The 24,744-nt window shown below is 46.8% G+C and overlaps 2 protein-coding genes and 1 long non-coding RNA gene across 8 annotated transcripts in view; 1 reads left to right on the forward strand and 2 right to left on the reverse strand.

Annotated features, from left to right (window-relative positions):
* Positions 1 to 612: 612 nt before the first annotated feature.
* On the reverse strand, positions 613 to 18,046 carry pdgfra (platelet-derived growth factor receptor, alpha polypeptide). 2 transcript variants are annotated; one of them, XM_035646901.2, is made up of 29 exons: positions 17,855 to 18,046; positions 15,610 to 15,685; positions 15,230 to 15,520; positions 14,549 to 14,809; positions 13,938 to 14,077; positions 12,829 to 12,991; positions 12,197 to 12,389; positions 11,528 to 11,643; positions 11,140 to 11,436; positions 10,784 to 11,050; positions 10,542 to 10,672; positions 10,226 to 10,394; positions 9,914 to 10,103; positions 9,638 to 9,753; positions 9,372 to 9,498; positions 9,070 to 9,266; positions 8,523 to 8,617; positions 7,947 to 8,079; positions 7,513 to 7,617; positions 6,876 to 6,986; positions 6,314 to 6,467; positions 5,431 to 5,591; positions 5,026 to 5,141; positions 4,364 to 4,486; positions 4,143 to 4,254; positions 3,951 to 4,050; positions 3,641 to 3,746; positions 2,643 to 2,878; positions 613 to 2,550 (listed from the first exon to the last, which is right to left on the reverse strand). In XM_035646901.2, the coding sequence occupies exons 2-29, from the start codon at positions 15,665 to 15,667 to the stop codon at positions 2,403 to 2,405; spliced, it is 4,416 nt and encodes a 1,471-aa protein (XP_035502794.1). In that variant the 5' UTR covers positions 15,668 to 15,685; positions 17,855 to 18,046; the 3' UTR covers positions 613 to 2,402. The 2 variants fall into 2 exon arrangements, with proteins under 2 accessions (XP_035502794.1, XP_035502792.1); XM_035646899.2 differs by having other exon boundaries at positions 5,431 to 5,594; positions 17,855 to 18,045.
* Positions 7,525 to 24,744, forward strand: part of LOC124850917 — a 32,849-nt gene continuing 15,629 nt past the window's right edge. Inside the window, exons 1-5 of one of the 5 annotated variants that reach the window (XR_007031974.1) lie at positions 7,525 to 7,653; positions 8,420 to 8,609; positions 9,390 to 9,495; positions 13,949 to 14,174; positions 19,313 to 20,213. This is a non-coding gene — a long non-coding RNA (uncharacterized LOC124850917). Of the gene's footprint in view, positions 7,654 to 8,419; positions 8,610 to 9,121; positions 9,310 to 9,389; positions 9,496 to 12,182; positions 12,672 to 12,813; positions 13,048 to 13,948; positions 14,175 to 19,312; positions 20,214 to 24,744 lie in introns of those variants that run through there. The other 4 variants (XR_007031970.1, XR_007031973.1, XR_007031972.1 and 1 more) reach the window with 4 other exon arrangements.
* On the reverse strand, positions 22,659 to 24,163 carry gsx2 (GS homeobox 2). Its single transcript, XM_035646905.2, has 2 exons — positions 23,660 to 24,163; positions 22,659 to 23,422 (listed from the first exon to the last, which is right to left on the reverse strand). Exons 1-2 carry the CDS (start codon positions 24,039 to 24,041, stop codon positions 23,082 to 23,084), a joined length of 723 nt encoding a protein of 240 aa, XP_035502798.2. The 5' UTR covers positions 24,042 to 24,163; the 3' UTR covers positions 22,659 to 23,081.

Genomic DNA, 24,744 nt, shown 5'->3' on the forward strand with positions numbered 1-24,744 from the left:
AAAACAAAGTACATTTGTGAATCAGTACTAAGTAGTTTTTTTTCTCCTTTTACTAATCATCTCATCACACCTCAGATTAATCTTCTGACCCTTTGCAGATCCATAAGGTGGTAACCACTTGACTGAAGTGAATACAAAGTAGTTAAGAGCTACAATAAAATGCTGCGCATGAATACATCAATATCAACAATCAAATAATGTCTTAAATGCTACATAACATTTGTATGCTTGTATATGAGTAGGTTTTTGAATGCATGGCTTTTCCTTTTTTATATTGTTGCATTAGTATTTTTACTGAAGTAAATTGGTTTATTTTCCAGCACTGTTTGTGAGTGCCAGTGCTTTATCTTGTTCTGCCCTTGTGTTATTCATACAGTATTGATGTCATTAACCAATATGTCATGTTGTGAAATATCTCCAATTAGTGCCAATCATTCTTGTCTGTATTGTCTACTGCATCCCATAGCTCCCTGTGGACAAAAACGTACAATGCAATTTTTTTATTTGGCTCTTTCTTTCATACAGACATGCACCGTGTGAATTATTTCCTCTTATTGTGTTACTTCTGCTTGCCCGTGCAATACGCCAAAGACACCGAGGACGGGGCATTTCTTTTACTTTATAAATCATTTATTGAAATATAAATCATCTGAATGTACATGATGTAAAATAATGAAACATAGTACTGAATCATATTGGGTGTGATTACCTATAATTACAGATACTGTACCGTCAACAAAACATCAATCACCTGTGGCACAAACATTCACATCCATGCTGCTTTTAACATCTGAAGCCAAAGTCAGACTTTTCTGGGGGTTTTTGTTTTTTTTAAAGCGGCTAACTCGTCTGCAACACCCACAACAAAATGGAGAAAGTAAAAGAAAAGTGCAACAACAATTGCAGATTATATCACAGTCAACAGAGAGAGGCAGTGGCGTAGCTGGTACAGTAGCTGAAGGATATGAGGGATTACAAAGAGTCTACACATAACTGATGTATGACATCAGATCAACATGAATCTCTAGTTCATCTAGTGTCTTAGTATAACTAGAACCTGCTAATAGACTTCAGGACAGTAGATAACATAAGAGACTGGAAGACATAACCTGCTCATAAAGCACCGCGATAGGATCTAATCATTTTCGGGCCAATAATAGCATGTTTACCAACATGAGGAACTTGAACAAAGTTTTTCTTGTATCCCTTTTATCCTATGATTCCCGTAAGTACAACGGCTAAACTGACACATGAATATTTCTCTTGAAACTTTGTAATCCACAAATGTTTTCTAAGACTCTTTGCTGACCACTGTGTTGGCAAATGTCTTCATTAAGGAAACGTTATGTTTCCTTTGTTGTACTGTTTTTATTAAAAGCGTTGGGTTCAGAAGCATAAATGTGCTTATATAAAATACTTGACCGTTATCCCAATAATTCTCTCTTATAAAACAACTCTGGAGCTATTTACAATACAATCACACCTTTTTTTTCTATCAGAGCCCATATGACAGATATGACCGTAGTCTTGTCAGGGATGACATTTGCGAACGTTGGGTTTTAATTTGGGCGAGACACTGCGAGGACACTTGCAACTCATAGGCTCTCTTTTTTTCATAACCATCCAAACGGATATGGTTTATATCTACTCGGTATTCACAAATAATACATGTTTAAACATTAATGAAGTAAAAAAATAAATTTGAATTACTGCAAGTATTTAACCACTAAAAACAGAATATGGTCATACAGAAAAGAAATGCACATAGTCCAGATTTTGTGCTTTTAAATCCAAGTATTGCTACTGATTGTACCAGCATCAGGTGCTTCTCTCGCAGCAGGTGGGGGTGGGGTGAGTTTGCCCGCCAATGCTGTCGCTAGTATTGGACTCCTCTAGTTTAAATAGTGCATCTGTAGTGGTTAAATATATATGTATATCATATGATATCCTGTGATGTTTCTTCATTTAGAGTTGCTGACCTACGTGTTTGATTTGTCTCCTCTGGCTTATATCACTGTTTAAAGAATGCCGATTAGAACGAAGCCCTGCAAATTTAAAGAGACAATCTTTTCATCTGCCTTATCTCGATATGTCCAACTCACAGGCCCAGTGGCTGTGGCTCGTTCCAGTCCTCGATGTCGTGATTTCACCAACGCTCACTCACTCCTCCAGCCCAGCAGGGGGCAATGTCCAGGAAGAAGGGAAGGGCGTGTGGTTCTTTCACCACAGACTAACCCAGACAGTGATGTGGTTTTGTCCTGTCCTCCGAAAGGGGGATCAAGGAGGAGGGATGGCGGGGCTTGAGGGCAGATTTGAGAGTCTTTGGCTAAGTCTTTTCTCTAGTACCTTATGTCCTTACACCCCTTTCACTTGCTGCTTCCGCTCTGCAGACCAGGCAGTTGTCACAGAAAGCTGTCCTCTACTAGGTCACTACAGTCCAGACACATCTCGTCCAGCAGCGTGATGTCCTCCAGGGTCTCGCCCTCGCGCTTCGCAAAAGTAGATGTGCTGGAGCCGGTCTCGATGGCGCTCTCCTCGGATGTCTGAGAGCTGCGGGGGGGTCATGAGTACCACAGGTTAGTGCCCAGGCTAGTGCAAAATAGATGGTGTAATGGAGTACAAGTAAACGTTGCTCCATTTACCTGTGTCTGTTCCTCTTTCCATATTCATCATCAGATATAGGGTCCAGGTCGGGGAGGGGAATAATGTAGCCGCTGTCGGAGCTCAGCCGCTGCTCGTCAAAGCCGCTTTCCCTGTCCTTCAGCTTGCCCTGGTTCTTGTAGGTGATGCCGATGTAGGCGTCGTCACTTTCAATGCACACCCGAGTCACAGCGGGGTGGTCGCTCTTCAGGAAGTCGTGGTTTACCCTCGCATAATGCTGCACGAGACGGGACAGACGTTAGATTTCAATGCTGTTGAAAAGTGAAAACAGAGAACAACATCGCACTTCCCTTGCGGCACAGCGGCAATGATGCCACAATACACTGTGCAAATGTAACGAAGCGCCAAAGAGCCCCAGTAGAGCCGTGGTATAAGTGTGATCACAAGTTGTGTTGCCAGCTGGATGGTGCGACCCAAACTAAAGAAAAATCACACAAGCCAGAGGTGCTAAAACCAGAGCTGGTTCCTCCTTTACCTCGACCATTAAAACTGTGTGAAGGAGGCAGAGGTAACACTGTTTTGATGTGCCATGTGTGGTGTGGAGTTTAATGGGGTAATTATGTTGGGTGGTGGAAGCGAGAACTGGAGCTGCGTCATTACCCAGACTCAGGCCAGCCACTCTCAAATCCAGCTGCTGCATTTGCACTCTAATCACTTGTAGGTTTGTGTTTTGCAGAAACACAACGAGCCCCGCAGCAGAAACACTCCTAATGCATTCCCAGAAGAAGTGGAGTTTTTTTTTTAAATGAACAGCATGCCACTCTTCAACATCTACATTGCTGGGCAGCACAATTAACAGCTAAAGCACGAGAGAGTGACACCTGGAAAAAAAAAAAGTTTATCATCAGCCAGAAAATAAAGAGAGGAACAGAATGTGCAGGTCCAACCATGAGGTCAAGAATGAGAGTTGGTAAATTAGAGAGCAGGTGTTAAGAATCCAAAGTGGTCTGAAAGCGTGAGGGGTCACAAACAGACTCACCCTCTTGTAGCTGGAGGGCAGCAAAGAAGAGACAGTTTCACTCAGACCCAGGAACGAAGGCCTCTTCTCTGGCTCGCTGTTCCAGCACTTCATCATCATTTCATATCTGCAAAAACAGCCGACATTACCATGGAGAGCAGTACAACATGTCCGGCATCCTTGTAATTTTGCCATGACTCATGTCAGCCTCTGCATATCACCGCTCAGAAACAGTGTTTACAGCCAGGTGCATTCCTCATCTGACAGGGTGTGAGGGAACCTTTATGTCATACACAGCAACAGTACAGTCTTCATGTGAGGGATCACGTACACGTCATGAGGTGCATGTTCGGGCTTGGACATCCTGTATCCACTCTTGATCTTGTTGTAGAAGCTTGAGTCCACGACCATCCCCGGGTATGGGGTGCCACCTTCAGACCAAAGCACGTGTATAAGATGAGTCTACTGGACAACGCCATTCTCCCGCTTTTCCTTTATGTAAGAGACGTGTGCAGGGGCTCACCTAAGGAGAATATCTCCCAGAGGAGGATGCCGTAGGACCAAACATCGCTGAGGGAAGTGTAAAGGTTGTCAAAAATACTCTCTGGTGCCATCCACTTCACAGGCAGGAATGTCTGTGTGATCACAGAGGAGGAAATGTTAGATCATATTGGCAAAACCATTGTAGAAAAGCTTCATGAAACTACACATTATGGTCAAGGTAATGCTTGAGCGGAGACTTACGCTCCCTTTGGAGACATAGTTGTTGTCATGCATGATGTCTCTGGCAAGTCCAAAGTCACAGATCTTCACTATCTTGCCCTGGGAGAGGAGGACATTCCTGGCTGCGAGGTCCCGATGCACGCACTGCACAAAGAAATGAGCGAGTAAGCAAAAGCGATTAGTAGGAGGTCTTCGCAGTATGTGCCACTCTTCCATCCATTCCCCAACCGACACATCCTGCGCCCCAAAGCTACGGAAGACATCTATTTCTGTGCATTTCATTTCGGCCGAGTTCAGTTTTAATAGCGTTTCATACATGCTATAAAGCATGGTCTTTGTGTAAACATGCCAGTTGGAGGGATGGCTGTGACCACTGGATATTTAGGGATAATAACTATGAAGCAGAATGAATAGCTTCTGGCTGCAGCGTGTGCCTGCCTGGTAATTCTAGCCCTGGCGGTGCTGCTGCTATATTCAGCCCCTGGCCTCTCTGGTCTCAGGGCTCAGCGGCCTTGACGGAACTGCTCCCCTCCCCCGTCTTCATATAGGACACAGTCCATCAGTGCGGCGGGACGCAGGGGGAGGTGAGGCAGCAGAGGAATCATGTAGAATGCAAACGAAAGAAGTACAAAAACATTGCTGGGAGAAAAAAAAATACGAACGTGATTTTCATTCAAACGTACATTTTTGGAGGCGAGGAATTCCATTCCCTTGGCCACCTGGTAGGTGAAGCTGAGCAGGTCGGTGGTGCTGAGGCCCTCGTTCATGTCCTCTGACAACAGGTCGTCCAGCTCGCCCTCTGGTTCAGAAAACACCATGAGGTGGTCCGTGAGTATATGTATGTTCATCATGTATTGTAAATATAGCACTGGTCGCTCAAACCTGGCTTTTACTAATGGCAGGGAGAAACTGGGCATTATCATGTGCGCGCTGCAATTATCCTCTCAATATAATTACAGGGCTGCACCAGTCCTAAATTCTGACGAGGGTGTATCCCCTCAACCATCACTGACTCAAACACAACACTACGGCCAGGCGAGTGCACACCAGCAGCTCGGAGAAGGAAGAGACAGAAGGGCAGCGCGTACCACTTGAGCCTTTCTGCGAGGGTGGATGGTCGTAGTTGGATGACTGGATGTCTGAGTACTTGGAGGCATTGTTCATCTCCAGCATGGGCACATACTGAGTGTTGTCAGCCTGCTTCATGTCCATGTAGTCTCCTTTGCTCTCGAATGACAGGATCACATAACTGCTGGCAAACACAAGGGAGGAAGGCTGTCAAGGACACGAAGTGATGAGGCGAAGGACAGGTCATGGGAACACAGACATATATACACATGAAAAAAAAATACAAAATACATTTGTGTATTCAGTCATCTATTGTATGCAAAGTATATGTCTGTGTGAGTGCACGTGTGTGTGCCCTCAAATCATCTCACTCCCTGTGGCTGGGGTGAGATGAAGATGTGGTTGGGGCTAACATAGTAGCCAGGGATAAATCATGTTATGGTCATTTTGAGGTGTGGTCACTGTGAGTCATCCATCAACACAGATTAGCCTGGGGGGGGTTCACCATGAACGTCTGGGCGGTCAGAATTAACAGGTATCTCCATTACAATACAATTAGGTTGTAAACTGAGACCACTGAGGATGACAATTTGATTATGTGAAGATGCCAGACAATCTCCTTAAGCATGGAGAAAATGGCGATACAGTTACAATTAGGGGTAGGGGTTAATGTGTGTGTGTGTGTGTGTGTTTGTGACAATTGCACAAATTGTTGTGTCAATGGCTGTGGTATGAGAGTGAATTTTATTGGTGTAAAAAAATATAGATGAATGTGTATGTCTTCGTCTTTTCCATAACGTTTTTCCAACCATGTGTCTGGTCTACAAGAATAATTCAGAGTCCAAAAGTAGAGCTTTTGAAATGTAAATGCATGTATGGTGAGCTTCGAAACATATGTGTTACCTCCTGCTGCTCTCATCTGCGGGGTTGATTCCAAAGATGTCCAGCTCTTTTTTAGTTTTCTCTGGGTTGAGGCTCAGGAAATTCTCCCTGTTCTTGTGCAGGTAGTTGACCAGGTCCCCGTAGAAGCAGTACTCTGTGATGATGTAGATGGGGCCTGGGAAAAACACAGCAAAGTAGTACAGCGGCGTCAGTCTGCAGGCTAATCTTATCAGAGACTCATAAAGGCTAAAAGCACAGTCAAGAGGGCAAGCCTCCACTTTCCCATAAAAAGGCTATTAAAATACCACACCCACCTAAAGAGCTGAGACCAGGCTGTCAATCTTGTTTTTGGTTGCGCTGTAAGCGTCTACAATTGCCAAATCTAAATCAGTGTGTGTGTATGTGTGTGCATGTTTTTGGCAGTGTGAATGTGGGCGGTATTGTGTGTGTCTTTGTAAAGTGGTTACTAGATTGCAAAGGAAAGGCAACACTGGTTAAACTGAGCTGTTACTATGCAGCACAGCACTTGAATGAGTGTGTCTTTTTGTCCCCGGTATATACATGTTTGTGTGTGTGTATTCACCTGACTTGGTGCATGCTCCCAGGAGGTTAACAATGTTGAGATGAGGTCCAAGATGAGTCATAATCTTCAGTTCTGACATCAGGGCTTGTTTCTCGCTGGAGCGTGCCGTGGCTGCAACGAGGTACGGCGACCGTGAGTATCATCACACGTATTCAAACAGCCAATATGCGTCACTTTTTTTTCCCCTTAACAATATTGTAAAACAAGTTTTGCACCAGTTGAACAAAATCAGCAGTAAGGGCTATGCTGCTACATTGACATCCCTCAGTTTAACACCGTACATCTGTGATTTGACTAAATTATGACTCCATTATCTTAATAACCTTGATGAGCAGTGTGTTAGAGCCAATGCAAAAGATGAGTGTATTGATAAGTGGGCCACATTAGTGAGCCAAATTCCGAAAATGAACTCAACTGCTCTTAGAAAACAAGCATGTACCTGTCTCTTTCACTTCCTGCAGTATCTCTACCTAAGATCTCGCTGCGCCATCCCCTCACAGTTTGAAAACCCTCTGATCTACACACACACCTCTGCCCTATGGGAGTTGCAGTGGCAACAACACCCGTCCTATTAACCACTGAGTACAGTAACAACATCACTTTTAATGTCTCGTCAGTTATTATCTGTTAAGCTCACGTTTCAGCATCTTCACTGCCACCTTCATGACAGGCTGGGAGCGGCTCAGTCCGTAGGCCGTGCCCTCCACCACCTTCCCAAAGGCTCCAGAGCCCAGGATACGACCTGAGAAAGACAAGAAGACACAGGATCAGTTATCAGGTTAGAAAAAACAAAAGAACTGTACAAACACGGGCGTGCACACAAACATGTGCACTTTGGATGCCTCTGCTTTCCCATCTGTGACTCCTTCAATGGCTGCATATCCCTTTGATCGCTGGGTCAAACCAATCTCCTGCCAGCCAACCCTTACTGCCCAGGCCAGATTAGTTTAGCACAGCCCCACTTCAAAGACAGAGTGAGACGTCCTGACCGGAACATCACTGCAGGGAGGCTGCAGCGTCGACCAACACCAGCCTGCAGTATTAGCACACTGATAAGGACAGACGACTCACCGAGCACGAGTCTGTCACGGGGAAACTCCCATCTGGAGTCGTAGGGAAGCTGCATGGGATCCACGTAGATGTACTCGTGGCCGTCTGGGCTCACGGACTCAATGACCCTCCAGCGGATCTCATATCGCGGTTTCTGAAAGATATGAAGAGCAGATTAATTAACCTTAAACTTTTTATTTGGGACGCCTATTTGACTTTCCAGACCATACTCTGTAGTTTTTTTAACAGTAAATTGTAAAGTCCATCTACAAAGTTTGTTTTATTTATTGACGCAGAAGACATTTGTTTGGGTTAGGGGCATTGTTACTTAAATTCTATTGGATATGAGTTCACCAGCCTTTAACTGGTCAGAGAAGCAAACCTAGCACAGTGTTAAAAATACAAAGCTACTCATTAGGATTAATCTCTCCTACTGAAAACAGCAATGACATTCATGCTCGATTTTGTGTGGCTAATTTGCTCCAATTTTTCAGCACAATATATCAAGATGAATGCAGAAAAAGAAGGAATGGCTGAGTGACTGGGTGAGAACAGGTGAAAACATGAGAACAGACGCTGAATGAATGGCAGCAGTACCTGTTTCCAGACAACAACCAAGACAATGAGTGAGATGATGACAATGACCAGGAGCACCAGCACGGCGGCGGCTACAGTCAGCTCGGGGTGAGGGCCTGTTCAGGAGGAGAGCCAGTGGTCACACATGTACAGTATATCTGTGAGGTGCACATTAATAACATGGATGCAACATGCGTCTCCTTTGAAGATAAATGAAAAAGCTTGCATAACAAAGGCAGTAAAATCCACAGGGTGTCTTGATTACTAAGCCCAAAAGGTTTGCTGGGGAGATAAAATGGAGGTGGGGGATGAGACCAGGCACTGGCATGGGGGGGGGGGGGTCCCTTCCTCATAGCCCCTATCAGCTGTCTCACCACAAACTCATCTGACAGCTGCTTCAACACTTGCAGCACTAACCCAGCCCCCAACACAGACTGTCACACTTTGACTGTCGCAAATGGAAGAAGGCAAAGTGGAAAAAATGACGACAACATCAAATGTCAATTTAAAGCTGGGTTATAAAACAAAAAAAGAAGAAGCAAATGTGATGACGTGTGCGCGTTCTCACCATTAGACACCAGTTTGACCTCCCTGCTGACGGCGGCCATTTCGTTCTTGGCCAGGCAGCGGACTGCCAGTGTGTTCTCCAGGTGGCCGAACATGACCTGGCTCTCCAGGTTGTTGTCCTCGTCCATGTGGGAGTCCACGGTGATCTTGGTGGAGTTGGTGGGGAGGGGCACCCAGGAGGAGGAGTCGTTGGCACAACTGGATGGGAACAAAGAAAAAATTAAGGAGACAATCATTTGAAGTGTGTACAGAGTAAGAAGTTTGAAAGCGGGTGAATGTTGTACTGAAGGTGACTGGACTTACTGTTTGATGTTCTTACAGATGAACCACTCCACCACAGGAGTGGGCTGCCCTCTGGCAATACACACCACAGACTGGCCCGTGGCTGAGCCGTGGTGGATGTCCATCAGCTCCACAATGACTGCAGGTACTGTAACAGAGTCCGACAGAGGGGATGTGTGTAAATATAAGAAAGGAAAAAAAAAAGACTAACTGGGAATAAAAGGTTGCGGGATTAATATCCAAGGAAATAAAAGTAAGGATGGGCTTGGGGCATTCCTCTTCCTGACCTTTGACCTCCAGGACTAAGCCAACGTGCTGACTCTGGTTCCCATTCTGCACTCGCATGGTGTAGTTGCCGCTGTCCTCCTCTTTGGCCCGGATCAGGGTGAGAACACTCATGTAGCTACACAGAACAATAAAACCAAAAAACTGCAATCACCACAAACCCATGGAAGTTCACATTGCACTGAACCCTAATGATAGGCCCCGCAATGTGTGGGAATGCTGCGCACAGCTTGTCATTAGCTCTGCCGTCATTAGCGGACTCTGAACGAGAGTCTCACCTGGTCTCGCTGATCTTCCGGAGGCTGGGGAAAATCTCGGCCGTCACATCGCTGAGCGGGGTGCCGTCTTTGAGCCACGTGACGTGAGCGTTGGGGAAGGAGTTGATCTTGGCGCTGAACTCCTTGACCTCATCCAGCTCTGCTGATTCATACTCTCCAAACTGTGGCCAGATGGACAAAAACTCGCTTGCTGTTGGAAAAGAGGAGACGGACAATCAGCAATCATCCAGCGCCACGTGGACAAAAAAGTAAGAATTTATGAAATGATGCCGAAAGCTTTTTTATTGCGAGTAAACAAAAGAGCTGAAATACCAAAAACTCTAATAGATAGTTGCTTTGTCTGGCTCTCATTACTAATGATGTCGGTGATGGAGCAAGAGTAGATGCCGCTGTCTTTGGTTGTAGCCTGTGGGATCGTCAGGGTGTAGAGGATCTCCTGATCCCTCTTGTTCTCATGCACCGCTTTGATTCCACGATTAGCCTGTCAAACGAAAAAGGGACAACAGGCACTTTGAGTTTGCAGCTTCCTTATACTTGAACAACGTAACTTTTAAGAGACTAAAACCAGAGCACACAATCAGGTTTGAGGTCGGTCTTTTGTGCCGCGGAGGGAGACGCGTGCCCTCACCAGTTTGCCAGGGTATTTCCAGTGGTCTTCCAGAATCTCCGATCCCCGAGCCAGACAGGTGACCGTGATGGTTTCACCCACCAGGAGAGCAGTGCGCTTGGCCGTCAGCTCGACGTGCAGCGCAGCACCACCTGAGGAAGGACAGTCGACATGGTTGACGTGTTTGTCTCTGAAAGAGACTCCTTTTCGAGCGACCTAACAGACGTCTACTGACAGACTTTCACAAACACGTGAACACACACCTGTCCAGCCGTGGACGATGTATTCCCCGCTGTAGTGTTCTTCTCCTTTTATGAGGGCCTTACAAACGTAGGTTCCAGCAGTGAAAACCCCCAGCGCACCCCTCTTGCTGTCATACACGCTGGGCACAGGCTGCTGGGTGTCAACATTAACCAGGGTCACGTTGGCTGTGGGATCAGACACCCGGCACTGGATCTCCATCTCCTCGTGGTCGGACAGGACGTGGTTACCGAACGGCACCGGCGACGGCACGAAGGGGACATTGGGATCTGAGCGGAATAAAATAAGGTTTCTCAGACCAGATAATCGAGTTGAGCGATGAGAACACACGAGCGCAACTCTGCTGCGCACCACGTACCTGGCACATAGATATAGATGCTGCTGTCCTCCGTCTCCTCAGTGGTGTTCCTGCTGTAGAAACACGTGTAGTAGCCGGTGTGCAGTGCGGTGGCCGTATTCACGGTGATGGTGGTGACAAACAGGCCGCTGTTGTCCTCCTGCGTCAGCTCCACCACGTCGAGCGGCGTCTCCCAGGCCAGCTTCGCCTCCCCGCGGCACGTCAAGGTGAAAGGAGTGTGGAGGGGCACCACCATCTCGTCTATCTGTGGCAGCAGCACAGGGGCTGAGGAGGGTGGGAACATCATTGTGGTGGGGGCTGAAAGGAACACATGTACAGAGCTCAACCACAGATCACAAACCATATACTTGGTCTACTGTCTGTCTGTCTGTCTGTCTGTCTGTCTTACCTTTTACTTTGAGGTTGAAAGAGAACTGAGCAGTGCGAGAGCCGCTCAGGGCTGTAATGGTGTAGTTCCCGTTGTCCTTCTCCATAGGCTGCCGTAATGTCAGAATGCTTTGATACCTGAGAGAAGAAAATTAGTATTTACGTTTGTTACTTAAATGAATATTTGACAAAAAAGTCTGATTCACTCTTATTTCCAACAGGTGGATGAGAAGATTGATACCCCCCCCCACATGTCTGTGCGCTAAATATGACGCTAGTTATCAGCACTGAGTTTGCTTAGCATCAAAAACCGGATGATCTGAAAATATAAAATGCATATGTTATGGTTTTATGGAGGGTTTTATGACAGACTTCCAGGAAGCTGCTTCCCCTCGCCAAGAGTAAGAACGGCACATAAACCGAAGGAAAAAGTCCTTTTTCTACTTTGGTTTCTGAATGGAATAAACATAGATATAAAGTGTTGATGAATGACTTTTACAAGTATTGGTTGGTGGATTATAGAACAAAGCCAGGCTAGCTGTTTCCAGTCTCTTAATTAAGCTAAGATAATGCTCCCCTGGCTTCAGTTTCACATTTAGCATACAGATATTGGAGTGTTTTTCTTTTGTTAAAATTCCTTTAACGGTAATAACTGCTGTCAGGCCCGACTGACCAAATATTTTTTTCTCACCGATTCCCTTCAAGGTGGCTTGTTTTGGTGAGGACATAGTAGTTCCCCAGCATGTCTTTTCCGTCTTTCAGCCACGTCACTTTGGGGGCAGGGTGGGCATCAATGAGAATGGTAAACTCTGTCTCCTCCAAAAGGCTCACAAACTCCACCGCGAGGATCCCACTGTGGTCCAGCACCAGAAAGGAATTCTCCTCTGAAGACACAGAACAAGTAAAGAAAGAATGAGCTGGTGATTGTGGATGGAAGCTGGTGAAGAGTGAGAGAAGATGGGAAATGGAGGCAGAGTGACCGAGGGGGTTGATGGGAAACTAAGGCCTGACCCACACATCTGTTGAAGCCATCCCATAAAACAAGGCAGCTGATGTTGAAAGCAGAGGTGAAGCTTAACAGTTGGACGGTAGAAAATGACTTCCACACACCACTGAGGGCACCTTGTGCACATATGTGAAACCTTGACCACTTTACCTAAATGACGGTGAGAGTATTAAAATATGACTACATGTGACTATTGAGTGACTTTAATATAAATTGAATGTGCCTCATTGGTGAGAGCACTTCAACATCTTTACTGTTCTGCTGCAAACTCGTTAAAAGTACCCAGAAAAAAAATGTTTCAGGGACGGAAAACTTACCGAAGACGGTGACGGCCACGCTGCTGACTCTGACGTCTCCGCTGATTTCGTGCGTGATGGAGCACTCGTAGGTGCCACTGTCCTGAGCGGTGGCTTTGAGGATAAAGAGGGTGTAGGTGACCCGGTCGGGAAAAGACTCTTTCATCTGAACTGCATCCGTAGCCTGAGAGTACAGAGGAACGGTATGGATTCAAGATCCTACTCACAAAAAAAGGATTGGTAATGGGATATTTGAATTCTTTAACTCTGTGTGTTTCCGTTTTACGGCAACATTTTCAATGTATCAAGAGTCAGTGTGTCGCGCAGCTGAAGGCAAATGGTTAAAACACTTCAGGCCACAGCAGATAAATCAGGATCACAGGGCCTTTTAAAAAAGCCCGTAATTGCAGCTGAGAACAAAACCAGGAGTCAGGAGTCCTGCGTTCCAACCCTTACTGTGTCTGGAAAGGGGTTCAGAGGAATTCCTCGCTCGAAAAAACAGGCCACGTGTTCTATAGATTAAGAATCTCAAAAAATAAACGTAAACAAACATAAATTGCACATGAAACTCCTTCACACGCTTGTAGTTAAATCTTCGAATGCATTCAATGTTTAGCTGGCTGTCGGGGAAACATCATCTGTCCTACACATCTCAAGGTCACCGAGGTCAAAGGATTTAGTGTCCCCCCCCTCCCCCCCCTCTCGTTTGAGGTGCCTCCTTGCCTCAAGCCGTTTGTGCTGAGCTTTAACTTCCACGTCGGTGACTCTTTTTTTTTGCACCGGTTAACTGCAGCGGGAGCTGTCTGGTCGACTGTCCTCATAATGAAGACACAACATCCAGTTACTGCTTTCCTAACGCATACTTTGTGACCACTAAGGGCCGTTCTCAGAGCTATATTCCACTTGCCACTGCTCGGTTCAGCTCCAAAAACCATTATTCGCTTATTTAAGGCTCAGTGCTGCTGGGTAGGAAAGGACATGGATGTATGACAAGGCCTCAAAGGAAACAGCACAAGACAAGGCAGGATGTGCAGGCGAGCGCTTAAAAGGGCGAAATGCATTGACATTCTAAAAAGACACAGAGAGGAAAATGGGTTTTGGCACATTGTGCGATGTGATTACATGCTTGCCTGTTTTTTAGGATGGAGCCACTGCTGGTGGAAACCCAGGCCAGCGGGTGCGATGCAGGTGATGCTGAACGGCTGCCCGGCTCTCAGGTTTTCCTCGCTGGCTTTTACCTCCAGGTTGAAATCCTCCATCTCTGCGGGGGCTACGGAGAGAGCAGATATCAGCACGGTCATCCGGCAGGTCCCAGGATAGTGACGGCTTCATTACCATGAAGTCATTTCTCATGGAGTGGTGGCTCAGTAGGCTGTCATTACTCACTCACACTCTCTCACACACACACACACACAGATACAGTATATATATAGAGAGAGTGAAAACAGGCATGTTAAGTCATCTCCCTCTGTGCTAATGATGTAATGTCATGCCTCTCATACAGTGAGATCACCCTGCAGACTTCTCGTGGCAAACAGACTCGCCGAGTGTTTCCAGCTGTGCGGCTTTCGAATCAATATCACTTGTTCCCCTCTTAGTTATTGTAAAAATGTTAATTTCGTGAAAGAAAACACACACACACACACATTCACGACGGGCAGTGAAGACTCCGTACAGATTCAGTTGTCTTCTCACACTCGTACAGTAGAATACAGGACAATTTGTTTCGTCCCGGGCTTACCCTCCACTTTCACAGTATAAACTGCACTTCGAAACGTCTGGCCCCTCAGGGTGGTTTCACACCGGTACTGCCCGGGAGAGAGGTTCCCGAAGAAGCCCATCTTGTTGTCGTAGTAGGCGGGCATCTCCTCCCCGCTGGGGACACTCCTCAGGATGACGTCCGAGGAAGGGTCAGACACACGGCATGAGATGGCCACCCCGGTCGTGTCCATGGCGACTTCCAGGTTGTCGGGGGTCTCGGGGACAAACGGGGCCGTCGGATCTACGTGTGCAGGGAGAGGGAACGAGGTCACGTGGCGAATTTTGGATTAGGTTTGATTGAGAAGCATTACAGCTTTCTTTTGTCAACATGTTTTTTGTATCTAATTTCAAAATTTCTTCTGACTATCTTAATTTTTTAAAATGTTACATTCCTTTAAAGCGAGACAAAGTGACCCTTTGAACCAGAAATTATACATTAGTCAATGAAAGTTTACACGAGCTGTAAAACGCACCCTTGCTCAGTCTAACACACTTTGCTGCCTTACTCTGCCTCACATGGACTCAATGATTGTTTGGCGGGATTTGAAATATCATCCCATAATCATTACTCCAACAGCTGTGCGGTCTCTGAAGAGGCCCACTTTAAGTTCCCATGGGCTCCATGAGAACACGAAGAAGAAACTAACATAGATATATTCACCTGGCACAAACACGTATATCCCCGCCTCGTTGTATTCCTCCTCTCCACCCTCCAGTTCGGCCTCCTGGGTTTCATACACGCACATGTAGTAGCCGGTGTTTTCCACCGTGGCGTTGTAGATGAAGAGCGTTGCCGTGTAGTAGCCCGGGTACACAAAGGTGTTCGCTGGCAGGGGTTCGGCCCACACCACGTTCCTTTTCCCCGTGCAGCTGATGTTGAACACGGAGTTGGGCTGCAGGACGAACTCCTCCTCGTTGGACACGATGGTCGGTGGCGACAGTCCGCAGGTGACTGTGGACGGGACGAAGTTTGAAAAACATTGGAGGAAGATGCAAAAATAACAAACGACAACATTTGTCATGCAGATTATTTGATTTTACCTGAAACCAGCAGCACCAAAATGCCCCCACAGACGACATACGTCCTCAGCCCATCCATGGTTATGGACGTTCCGGCCTAAAAGGACAGAAAGGCGAGTTCTTTAGTCGACACTTGTTCCTGGTATGACACCATGCTCTCCGGCTTCTGACAATATTACAATTGAATCAATCAATCAGTGTCTTATGACTTCTGAATCCCCTGCCCCCCAACCCATCATACATGTGCAGTTACACAGGTTCAGGCTACTAATCCCCTTAAAGTCCCGAGTGATGGATCTGGATGATTCGACTTCGTCCCGAGTGGCTTGTGGTGGTCTCCCAAGTGCTGCAACGGCCCCAGTCCGAAATCTGTCGGGGGGTTATATTGAGTGTTTTCGAGGGGTGGGGACAACAAGACCGCGGATTCCCCTGCGTTAGAAGAACCAGGACAGGATGGGGAGAGGACAGGCTCCCCTCCCCCCCTCCCCCCGCTCCAGCAGAGCCTGAGGACTGTCGGTAGAGGGCGACACAGTCCACCCTATGCGGGCATTCAGCCCCCCCCCCCCCCCCCCCCCCCGGTCTGATGGTCTGCAGCTTGCCCTCTCGCGTTTCTAAAGGTTTTTTTTCTTCTTTTTTTTTTTTTCCAGTTTGACTGAAGCAAGAAATAAAATACCCCATTTTCTTCTTTTGACTTTTACAATCTGGGTTTTGGATTCAAAGGCAGTTTTTTAAGGTGCGTTTTTTCTCGTTAAGTCCATTTCCTCTTGTGTTCCCGGGCCAGACACTCAATAATTAAGACATCCTGAAGGTTTAGTGCAGACTCCTCGGAGCCCATCGCACAGATCACATCCAGATTTTCGTTTTACCTCTGGTCTGGTTCTTGATCCAACTCACAAAACTAACCATGTTCTCTTTCTTCTTTTTTTAAAAATTCTATATAGAATAGAAAAATAGATTAACATTTGATCTGTGACTTTTGGTTTGGGTTGTTTCTCCGGGTCCCCCAATCAACGAGCCCTGGCCCCGCAGAGCCCCCCACCCCTGTGCGCTCCGGCTGCCCCGAGACGGGCTGAACCATCCGTGGACACCAGCAGTCTGTGAGCTCTCTAATTAGTGGACCCACTCCACGACGAGTTTGTGCGACACTGAAACAATTCCCATCAGGATTGCTTTTTTTTTTTTCTTCTTCTTTTTTTTGCCTTGGCTCGGCGAAGATCCTCCGGCCACTGGCGCGTAAATCTCTCTGCGCCTGCGGTGTCAGTCAAGACAGTGTGCACGTCCTCTTCGTCCCTCCACTCCCCCGCGCTCCCACCGGGCGACTCGGCAAATGTGGCAAGACACCAGACGCGCCGCTCCGCTGGGCTGCGACGAGCATCTGAGCAGCAGCTGATAAGACTTGTGCTCCTCCACGGACGGCCTGGGGGTCGACGTGCCGGGGGAACGATTGTGGAGAGGAAATCTCTTTTTCTTTTTTTCTTTTTTGTGAAAGTACCATTGAGCAATATGCATCAGTGGAATAGGGGAAGAAAAAAACCGAGTTTGCAGTATCTTTTTTCGTAAAAAGAAATTCGAGGGAATTACGCAGAGTCCCCTGGTGACCCAGCAGGGTAGGGGGTTAACGAAGAATGCGTCGTGGCTCCATGAATACACTCAGCCCCCCCCCCCCCCCCCCCCCCCACTTGAATCCAGCTCTGTAGCCTCGGACGGTTTCATTCCAGTGCCGAGTCTCAATTTTTAATTCCTCGCATTCCACGGACAGACGAGGGGAAACGGCGCGATGTCCAACTTCCAATGTGTTTCCCATTAGGCGCCGGGCACCGTCCCAACAATGGTGCCTTCAGTCCTGAGGTGACACCTCCAGCTGTGAGGCCGAAACCGAGCGCCTCTTATCCAGCAGAGGCTGCGGCGTCCAGGGGGGAGACCATGCGGTGCACAGACATCTCATCTAAAAAATGAGAAATTGCCATGCATTGCCCTGATGCTGAAGTTGCATGCAACTTGGGCGGCAATGCATTCCCCGAATAGTGAATTTGTTTTAAAAAAAAAAAAAAACCTTTTCCCGACCTATCATGTCAAATGAAATGCGTCGCTGACGGTAATCTGATAATTGGTTAAACTAATTAGGGCTGCAATTAAACTCCCACCAGACCCGCATGAGCCCGTTCCATCACCGAACCCCAAACTTTTTTGTTGTTGTTGAAAAGACTGAGAAAAAAAAAAAATAGTTTCAGTCATCCCCTTGGTTGCGACACAACCTTTCAATTACCTTTTGTAAGTAATCCCCTTCTTTATATTCCGTTGGTGTCAGTACATCCACAGTGAGTCGGCCCCTCCGAAAGGCGCAGCGAGGGTCCTCTCGCGGCGGCTGTAATCCTCCCAGGTCCCGCGCTGTGAGAGCATATGCGCGACCCTCTGTCCGCGTCCACGACCGCCCTCGCAACTGCGCTCCGGCTACAGCGACCTGTAACTGATTCAACGTTACAGTCCGCACCCTCCCCCATCTCCTCCCCCCCCCCCCCCCCCCCCTCCCTCCGAAAAAAAAGTAATCATCTGTCTCAAAGTAAATAACTCTCAGGAAATGACCCCCCCCCCTTCTAGCGCCGGACCCCTTTTCAAAGTAAGAGTCTTTTCGGGGAGAACGCGGATGACACGAGAGGATGCATTATGACATTTTCTTGCGGGTTTATTATCCGGATCGGAGGATGTTTTTTGCCAGATGTTGGGTTGTTTGAGGGACTTGCGTTGCACCTGGTGTTTCACCCTTAATCCGCCCAGATGTTCTTGTTCTGTGGCGGCAATTGTCACACCAAGCGAGCGCGTTTACCAGATTGCGACTGAACATGCCTTGTTTTTTTCTAGCTGCTTTCTCGACGCATGCTTCACTCGAATGGACACAGTTGTTGTGCGTCAGTCACAAAGTGGGAACAGTGGAGCGATGTGCTCATAGAGGGCGCTCCAACACCATCATATCACAGAGCCACATCTCTCTCTCTCTCTTTCTCTTTCTCTCTCTCTCTCTCTCTCTCTCTCTCTCTCTCTGTCTGTCACACACACACACACGCGCACACACTCACTTTGTCTTTTCCTCACAACAGAAAACGAATCGGATCCCTGTTTACTGGCACACATGTGTCAGCTGTGGACCGAGTCCTGGAGCACCCCAGCCCTCTCAGCCCGGGGCTCCTCTCCTGTATAGGATAATGCCCCCCCCCTTTACAAATCACCTATCTCTGTGCACAGAGCAGGGGCCATCAGACCGGTGTCTGTCCTGATGGAACAGAGCCCCCCGGGGCCGATGCTCGTCGTACCCCCTTCCCCTCCCTCCCCTCCTCGCCCAGCTCCGTGCAGTAGCTTGGCGCAATCACTTCCACATGTTGCCGAAAAGAACCGTGTCCTTGTTCTCCGAACAAAAGGATCCCAGCCTCGTAAGGCCGAGCTCACCTCGGGCCGGCTTGAGGGGATTCTCTCCTTTTCACCTTAAAAAAACCCCCCTATAGACCCAATCAGCTATAGCCAAACTACACCTATAGTAAATTGCTTCTTCCTTTTTTTTTAAGACAGTTGAAACCATCTGTTTTTAACTGATTTTTTACTTATAACTAATATAAAGCATATTTCTGCCTAAATTCACTGACACTTAAATATCTACCACAAAAACTGTGGTATACACATTTGTGTAATTCACGATATAAGCTGGTGACTGAGGCACTTCCATGTGTTTCAGATGGGGCAGGACGGAGGCGACCTTACGGAGAACCAGCAGTACAGGTAGGATGTCTGCACGTCATCCGTTACATGGATGCTGCTGCTGCCTGCAGCGCTTCTCATCTTCTTTCTGTTGACCCTGTCCTGTCCTGCCCTCAACTGTCCACCAGGGGGCTTTGGACAAACTGGAAACTGTTGGGAAAAAAATAATAAGAATGATGCACTGTATGATACATTGAAAGGACACTGATCAAGCCTTTAAATTCATGACACATTTCCTTTAAAATCTCCCCCCAGAATTGAGTAGGTATTGCGTATGATGTCGACATATTGGTTTTTGTTTCCGGTGCCAGTTCATTACAGGCCCTAACACCCGAGAGGGTAACAACACCCTGACGTGCGTAACGTCTAAAACCCGGCGTGTTTATCCCCGTTCTATTCATATGCATTAGGTTAATACGTTGACGTCACGACTTCAGTCCGTCGTCGGCTGATCAAGTTGGTCACTATGTAAACGTCTATGATTGAGAATATTTACTATACATAACTGGCTTCGGCACGTGGACGTCCTATATATCACGCCCCTCAGGTGTGTGTGTGTGTGTGTGTGTGTGTGTGTTTATTTCACCAATACGTGTTTGAAGATGACTTCACACTGACGGTGGCCTTCGGGCGGCGGTCCCCGTGGGAGCTGTCCAGCGTGCTGAAATGACTAACACACCCACCCGCCTCCCGGCCAAATCCATCTATCATCTATCTATCATCTATCTATCTATATATCCATCTATCCGTCTATCTATCTGTCTTTCTGTGTAAATAATAAATAGGCCTACATATATATATAGTACTGTAACTCTGCCTCCCTTTCTGTTCTGGAGCATCCCTTAACTATAAGTATGGGTGAGGTTTTCTTTTAGCATTACAAAGCAACAAATAAAATGACAAGTTGAATAAATGAATGAAACTGGTTGATTAGGCTGTAATACATCACATTTAAACAAACTCACGGTATCAGACTACACAACATATTTCAAGCTTCCACAAGCCAATCCAACACTGTACAGTGGACGTCATGGCATGTGCCCATAAAGCACATTTCCTGGCTAATAATATACGAACTATTTATTTATTTCACCAATGACAGCAAAACAATTGGAATTTAATGTTCCATAATAACACAACTGAATAAGTTGTGTGAATGTACCTGACCCTGTTTATGCAAAGACAGATCTGCCCACTTGACTTTTAATTTTGAAAGGTCCCCATTATGACGAATTAACCACCCCCTCCCTTACACACACATACTCTCTCTATCTATCTGTGTGTGTGTGTGTGTGCGTGTGTGAGAAAGAGAGAGAGATTTGCCCCTCAACACGTCAAATACTGTTACAAGATGTTCGAAAATTAGAGCTCCCAAATATTACAAAAGAAACAAATACAGTAGCCTAAATATTTGCCACAGCCTACTGGTCCCTGACGGAGAAACCTGCAGTTTGAGGCCATTATCAGTCACTTCATCTTGCTCTCCCTGGATATCTTCACACTCACAGATTCAGAGTTAGATGGCAACTGATGGCGGACGGATATCGCACCGCTGATTCATAAATAAAAGTGCAGACGACCGCGCCGCTCCCTCCTCTCCACACCGCCACTCCAGCTCCTGGCGCAGCCTCTGTCTCTCCGCATGAGCCAGCAGCTGCAGCTGGCTGAAAGGCCCTCTCTTATTAATTGTCTTTTGTCATGCGTAATTGCCACATTTTCAATAGTGGCCGAGGCCCGGCGTCTTTGGAGTGGTCTCCCCTTTTTTTTTTTTCTCCTCCGAATTAGTGGATATATAGCCTCTCTTCTGATATTTACCATCCACACTCTCTGCTGTGCATTGTGGAGCAATGTGATAATATGAACGTGTCGGTTTTTGAAAGAGCTGGACCTGTCGACCTCAACCAACTTTAAATGCCTGCATTCTTCTTTCACACCTGCAAGGCAACTCTAATTCGATTAATAGGGACTTCAATATATATTCATTAGGTGGCTTCCCACCAATAATATATGATCACCAGCGGGATGTGAAAGGGGGCCGTTTATTCGCGCTCTGAATGGGCCTGTGTGGGACCGAGACTTCACCTGCTTCCCCTCTCAATTAGGAATGTATCCCAAACTCTGACAGAAACGAGTTAAATTAGGCGTCACCTAATTTCCAGTGGCCCCTCCCACGTAATCCCCCCTTAGAGTCTTTTTCCCATTTGTGCGTGCCCCCCTTTTAATTCACCATAGGTTGAAAGGTTCAAATAGTGCCTAATGAAACAGTGACTAAATCGTTCCCTCTCCCTCGGCGGAACCCTGTCGCTGTCCCTCAATGCTCTCTGAGCGCGCAGCCGTCGGGGGTCCCGGCCTAAATGCGGGTCCCAAGGCAGGACAATCTAACCTGTCAAAGCCTTTGCCCACTTCTATATATCCTTGTTCTGTGGTTTCGAGCAATGGCAGCATAATCGACCAACGTGGGACCGAAAACGCAATTAAACTCGCTTTGGACAACCCAAAAAATCTTTTCAAAAGCCACCATTAATGGACTATTGGCCGCTCCCCGGGGGCGTCACCGGGTACCCTTTTGTGGCCACATCTATGGTGAAATTACAGCTACACTTTCATATGAGCTCACTCCATCCATTTAGGATTAAATAGCTTGTGTCGTGTAAATGGAGCTGTGTGCTATGTACCTCGTGTTTCTAAATGAAATAAGCACAGTGAGCACCAAGAGTGCAGTAATGACAGCTTAATAATAATTATAATACTAATACTACTAATAATACATAGTTCAATAGTTGGGAAGGTCATTAAACCTGTTGTATACACAACTGAACCTGCACTTATATAAAACTTCAGGTTTTAGCCAGTGGCCAGAAAAAGCATGCACACAAACTCCAGTGATGTAATCTATTTTTAATTTTGTGTTGAGGGAAATATTTTCTCGATTTTTAAAGATGTAGTTGTTGTTGGTGTTTTAAGGGAATTGCATAACATTAGGAAATGTCAACTCATACTCATATTTGTGAATTGAGTTGCACAAAATTCTATTTTGCATTGTAATATAGCTTTTAACTTCCATAAGCCAGGACAAATATTATGTAAGTAGCATATTAGCATACACTTTGAGTATTTCTCTGGATCATTTATTTGGGAAATACCTCTCTCAACTTGTGCTGTTGCAAAAAAAAGAGAAAGAAATATATGTGTAATTTGTATCTGTATTTCTTCTTATCAATAGTAATAATATTTGCAGCATTAGGTTCCACACTGGCACAGAATCAACACATCATTGATCACAGTAATTTAAGACAAAGACACGTTTTGTTTCATAGGGCAGCTCGTAATGTTTATTACAATAAATACAGATATATATAGTTTACAAATTGTTGCGTTGAGGCTCCACACGCGGGTTTGGCCACTGACAGTAACGGGATGTCAGGCGGTAATTGGAAACATTTACTGGGGATAGTGGACTGCACTTGGGTACGTTGAGATGAGAACCCTGAGGGGATCAAAACAGTCTGCACACACAGCATATACAGCCAAAGCTTCCAAATATTTCACGAACATAAATTCACGTATTTATCTTTTAATTGAACAGCAGGGTAAACGTGAAGTAACATTTTCCAAACACTTCTCAGACTTTCATGCAGGAGTTTTTTTCGGCTCAGTCGTCCGTCGCGCGGTGCCATAACAACCCAGACCTGTAGCAGGGGCAGAGCAAGTGCCAGCAGTGGGGAGTCGAGGAGTCGTGTGTCCTCTCAGATGGCTGACACCTCTTTCTCTTCCGTGGCAGAGGCTGGAGATAGAGACTCCTCGTCCTCTGACCTCGAATAGTCCGTGTGGCCGCCTGTGCACTTGCAGCCGCTGTGCGCGCTCCTCTGGGTGGCTTTCCCCTCCTTCTTGTGCTTCACCCGGCGGTTCTGGAACCAGATTTTCACCTGCTTCTCCGACAGGTTCAAGTACGTGGCGATTTCGATTCTTCTGAGTCTCGACAGGTACATGTTCGTGGAGAACTCCCGTTCGAGTTCCAGGAGCTGCGTGCTCGTGAACGCCGTGCGCATCCTCTTGCCATTCTGTATGTGGCTGTTCTCAGAGGCGCCTGTTGGAGAGGAGGAGAAGAGGAAAAACAACTTTGTGTCAGACATTGGATTTCATATCATCACTGTGAGCTGCAAACTCACAAACAAAAGACACAAAGCATCGCGCGTAAATCAGCGTGCGTAAAAGCCGAGTGATGGCATTCCTGTAATAACCTCAAAGTGCACCGTGAAGTGTATAGAGCTGCCTCTAACAGGTGCCGAGCAGTGTCCCGAGCGCGTGGCCAACAGGTGCTTACCAATAGAAAGACAGTGGTATCTCCTGGGATCTGTGACGCCGAAGGTGGGCGTGCAGACAGGTGTATGTCCCGGGTGCGCGAGTGCGGGAGACTGATGGTGCTGATGCGCTATCCTGTGACAGTACTGTGCCTCCGCTCCCGGGAAGTGACTCTTCAGCATGGGAATGCCGCCGCGGGACGAGTGGATGTGGGACGTGACGCACAGCGGACAAACGCAGAAAGTCCCCGTTTTCCTGGACGGACACACCGGAGCGCTGACCGTCATCACGCTCGGAGAGTGCATGCTGATGGGGATGAGGAAGTCCTGTCCCGGGTGCTCCGCCGGTCCCGGTCGCACCGTGTCCTTGATTATCAAAGAGTCGACATAGAAAGACCTCGACATGACTGCGCCGCTGTTGAAGTGACCGTTCCGTGTGCGCGGCGATGGCAGTTTCTCATCTGAACCCCTCGGGATCTCCAAAGGTGCTTATGTTTGATGGTTCAACAAAAGGGACCCCGAGGAGGGCTGGCCCTGCAGCGTCACCCACGTGCGCACCCGGCGGTAGGGGTTTATACTGTCAGCGACCCGAACCACGTGACGTCTCCCCGGGCCTCCGATCTCAACGTCATGTAGATTCATTCTTTTTATCACCCAATTTGGAAAAGTCTAAGGAAAAAAATACAACCAGCCACCGTTTTCATTTTTAATTCAATTCAGTCACCCTATTTACACTGTTCTGCACCAAATATAAGCTTCGACATTTTTTACATACACAATAATCACGCTGCTGTTAAATGTTAATTCGGTTTAATTCTGAATTATTAATAGGGACTCTTCAAATGTGAAGTTGAAATTGCATATTTATAAAAACGTGGAATCACCTGCTCTTGTATAAACTCAGATCACCATGTGACACTATTCCATATTTAACATGTATTAAACACATCACGTCATCTTGAACAAAAAATGATTAGCACAGCTGCAGATTATGTGAGTTCCCTGACTACAATAATCTCTCCCCCAAATTTCCAATTCATTGAGTTAGAATCAGGGGTTATTCCCTTAAAACGATTGCATCACTTGCGTGGCGAGTAAAGCAAAGCTA

This window comes from Scophthalmus maximus, chromosome 13 (genome assembly GCF_022379125.1).
Source record: "Scophthalmus maximus strain ysfricsl-2021 chromosome 13, ASM2237912v1, whole genome shotgun sequence".
In the NCBI taxonomy this organism is placed as follows: Eukaryota; Metazoa; Chordata; class Actinopteri; order Pleuronectiformes; family Scophthalmidae; genus Scophthalmus; species Scophthalmus maximus.

Coding starts and splice junctions, on each gene's coding strand:
- pdgfra (XM_035646899.2), bottom strand. CDS start 15,667: ATGGATGGGCTGAGGACGTATGTCGTCTGTGGGGGCATTTTGGTGCTG. Junction 6,468..6,875: donor GGGAGCATGCACCAAGTCAG/GTGAATACACAC, acceptor TGTTTTTCCCAG/GCCCCATCTACATCATCACA. Junction 4,051..4,142: donor CTGGGAGATATTCTCCTTAG/GTGAGCCCCTGC, acceptor TTTGGTCTGAAG/GTGGCACCCCATACCCGGGG.
- gsx2 (XM_035646905.2), bottom strand. CDS start 24,041: ATGTCGAGGTCTTTCTATGTCGACTCTTTGATAATCAAGGACACGGTG. Junction 23,423..23,659: donor ATACCACTGTCTTTCTATTG/GTAAGCACCTGT, acceptor CCTCTCCAACAG/GCGCCTCTGAGAACAGCCAC.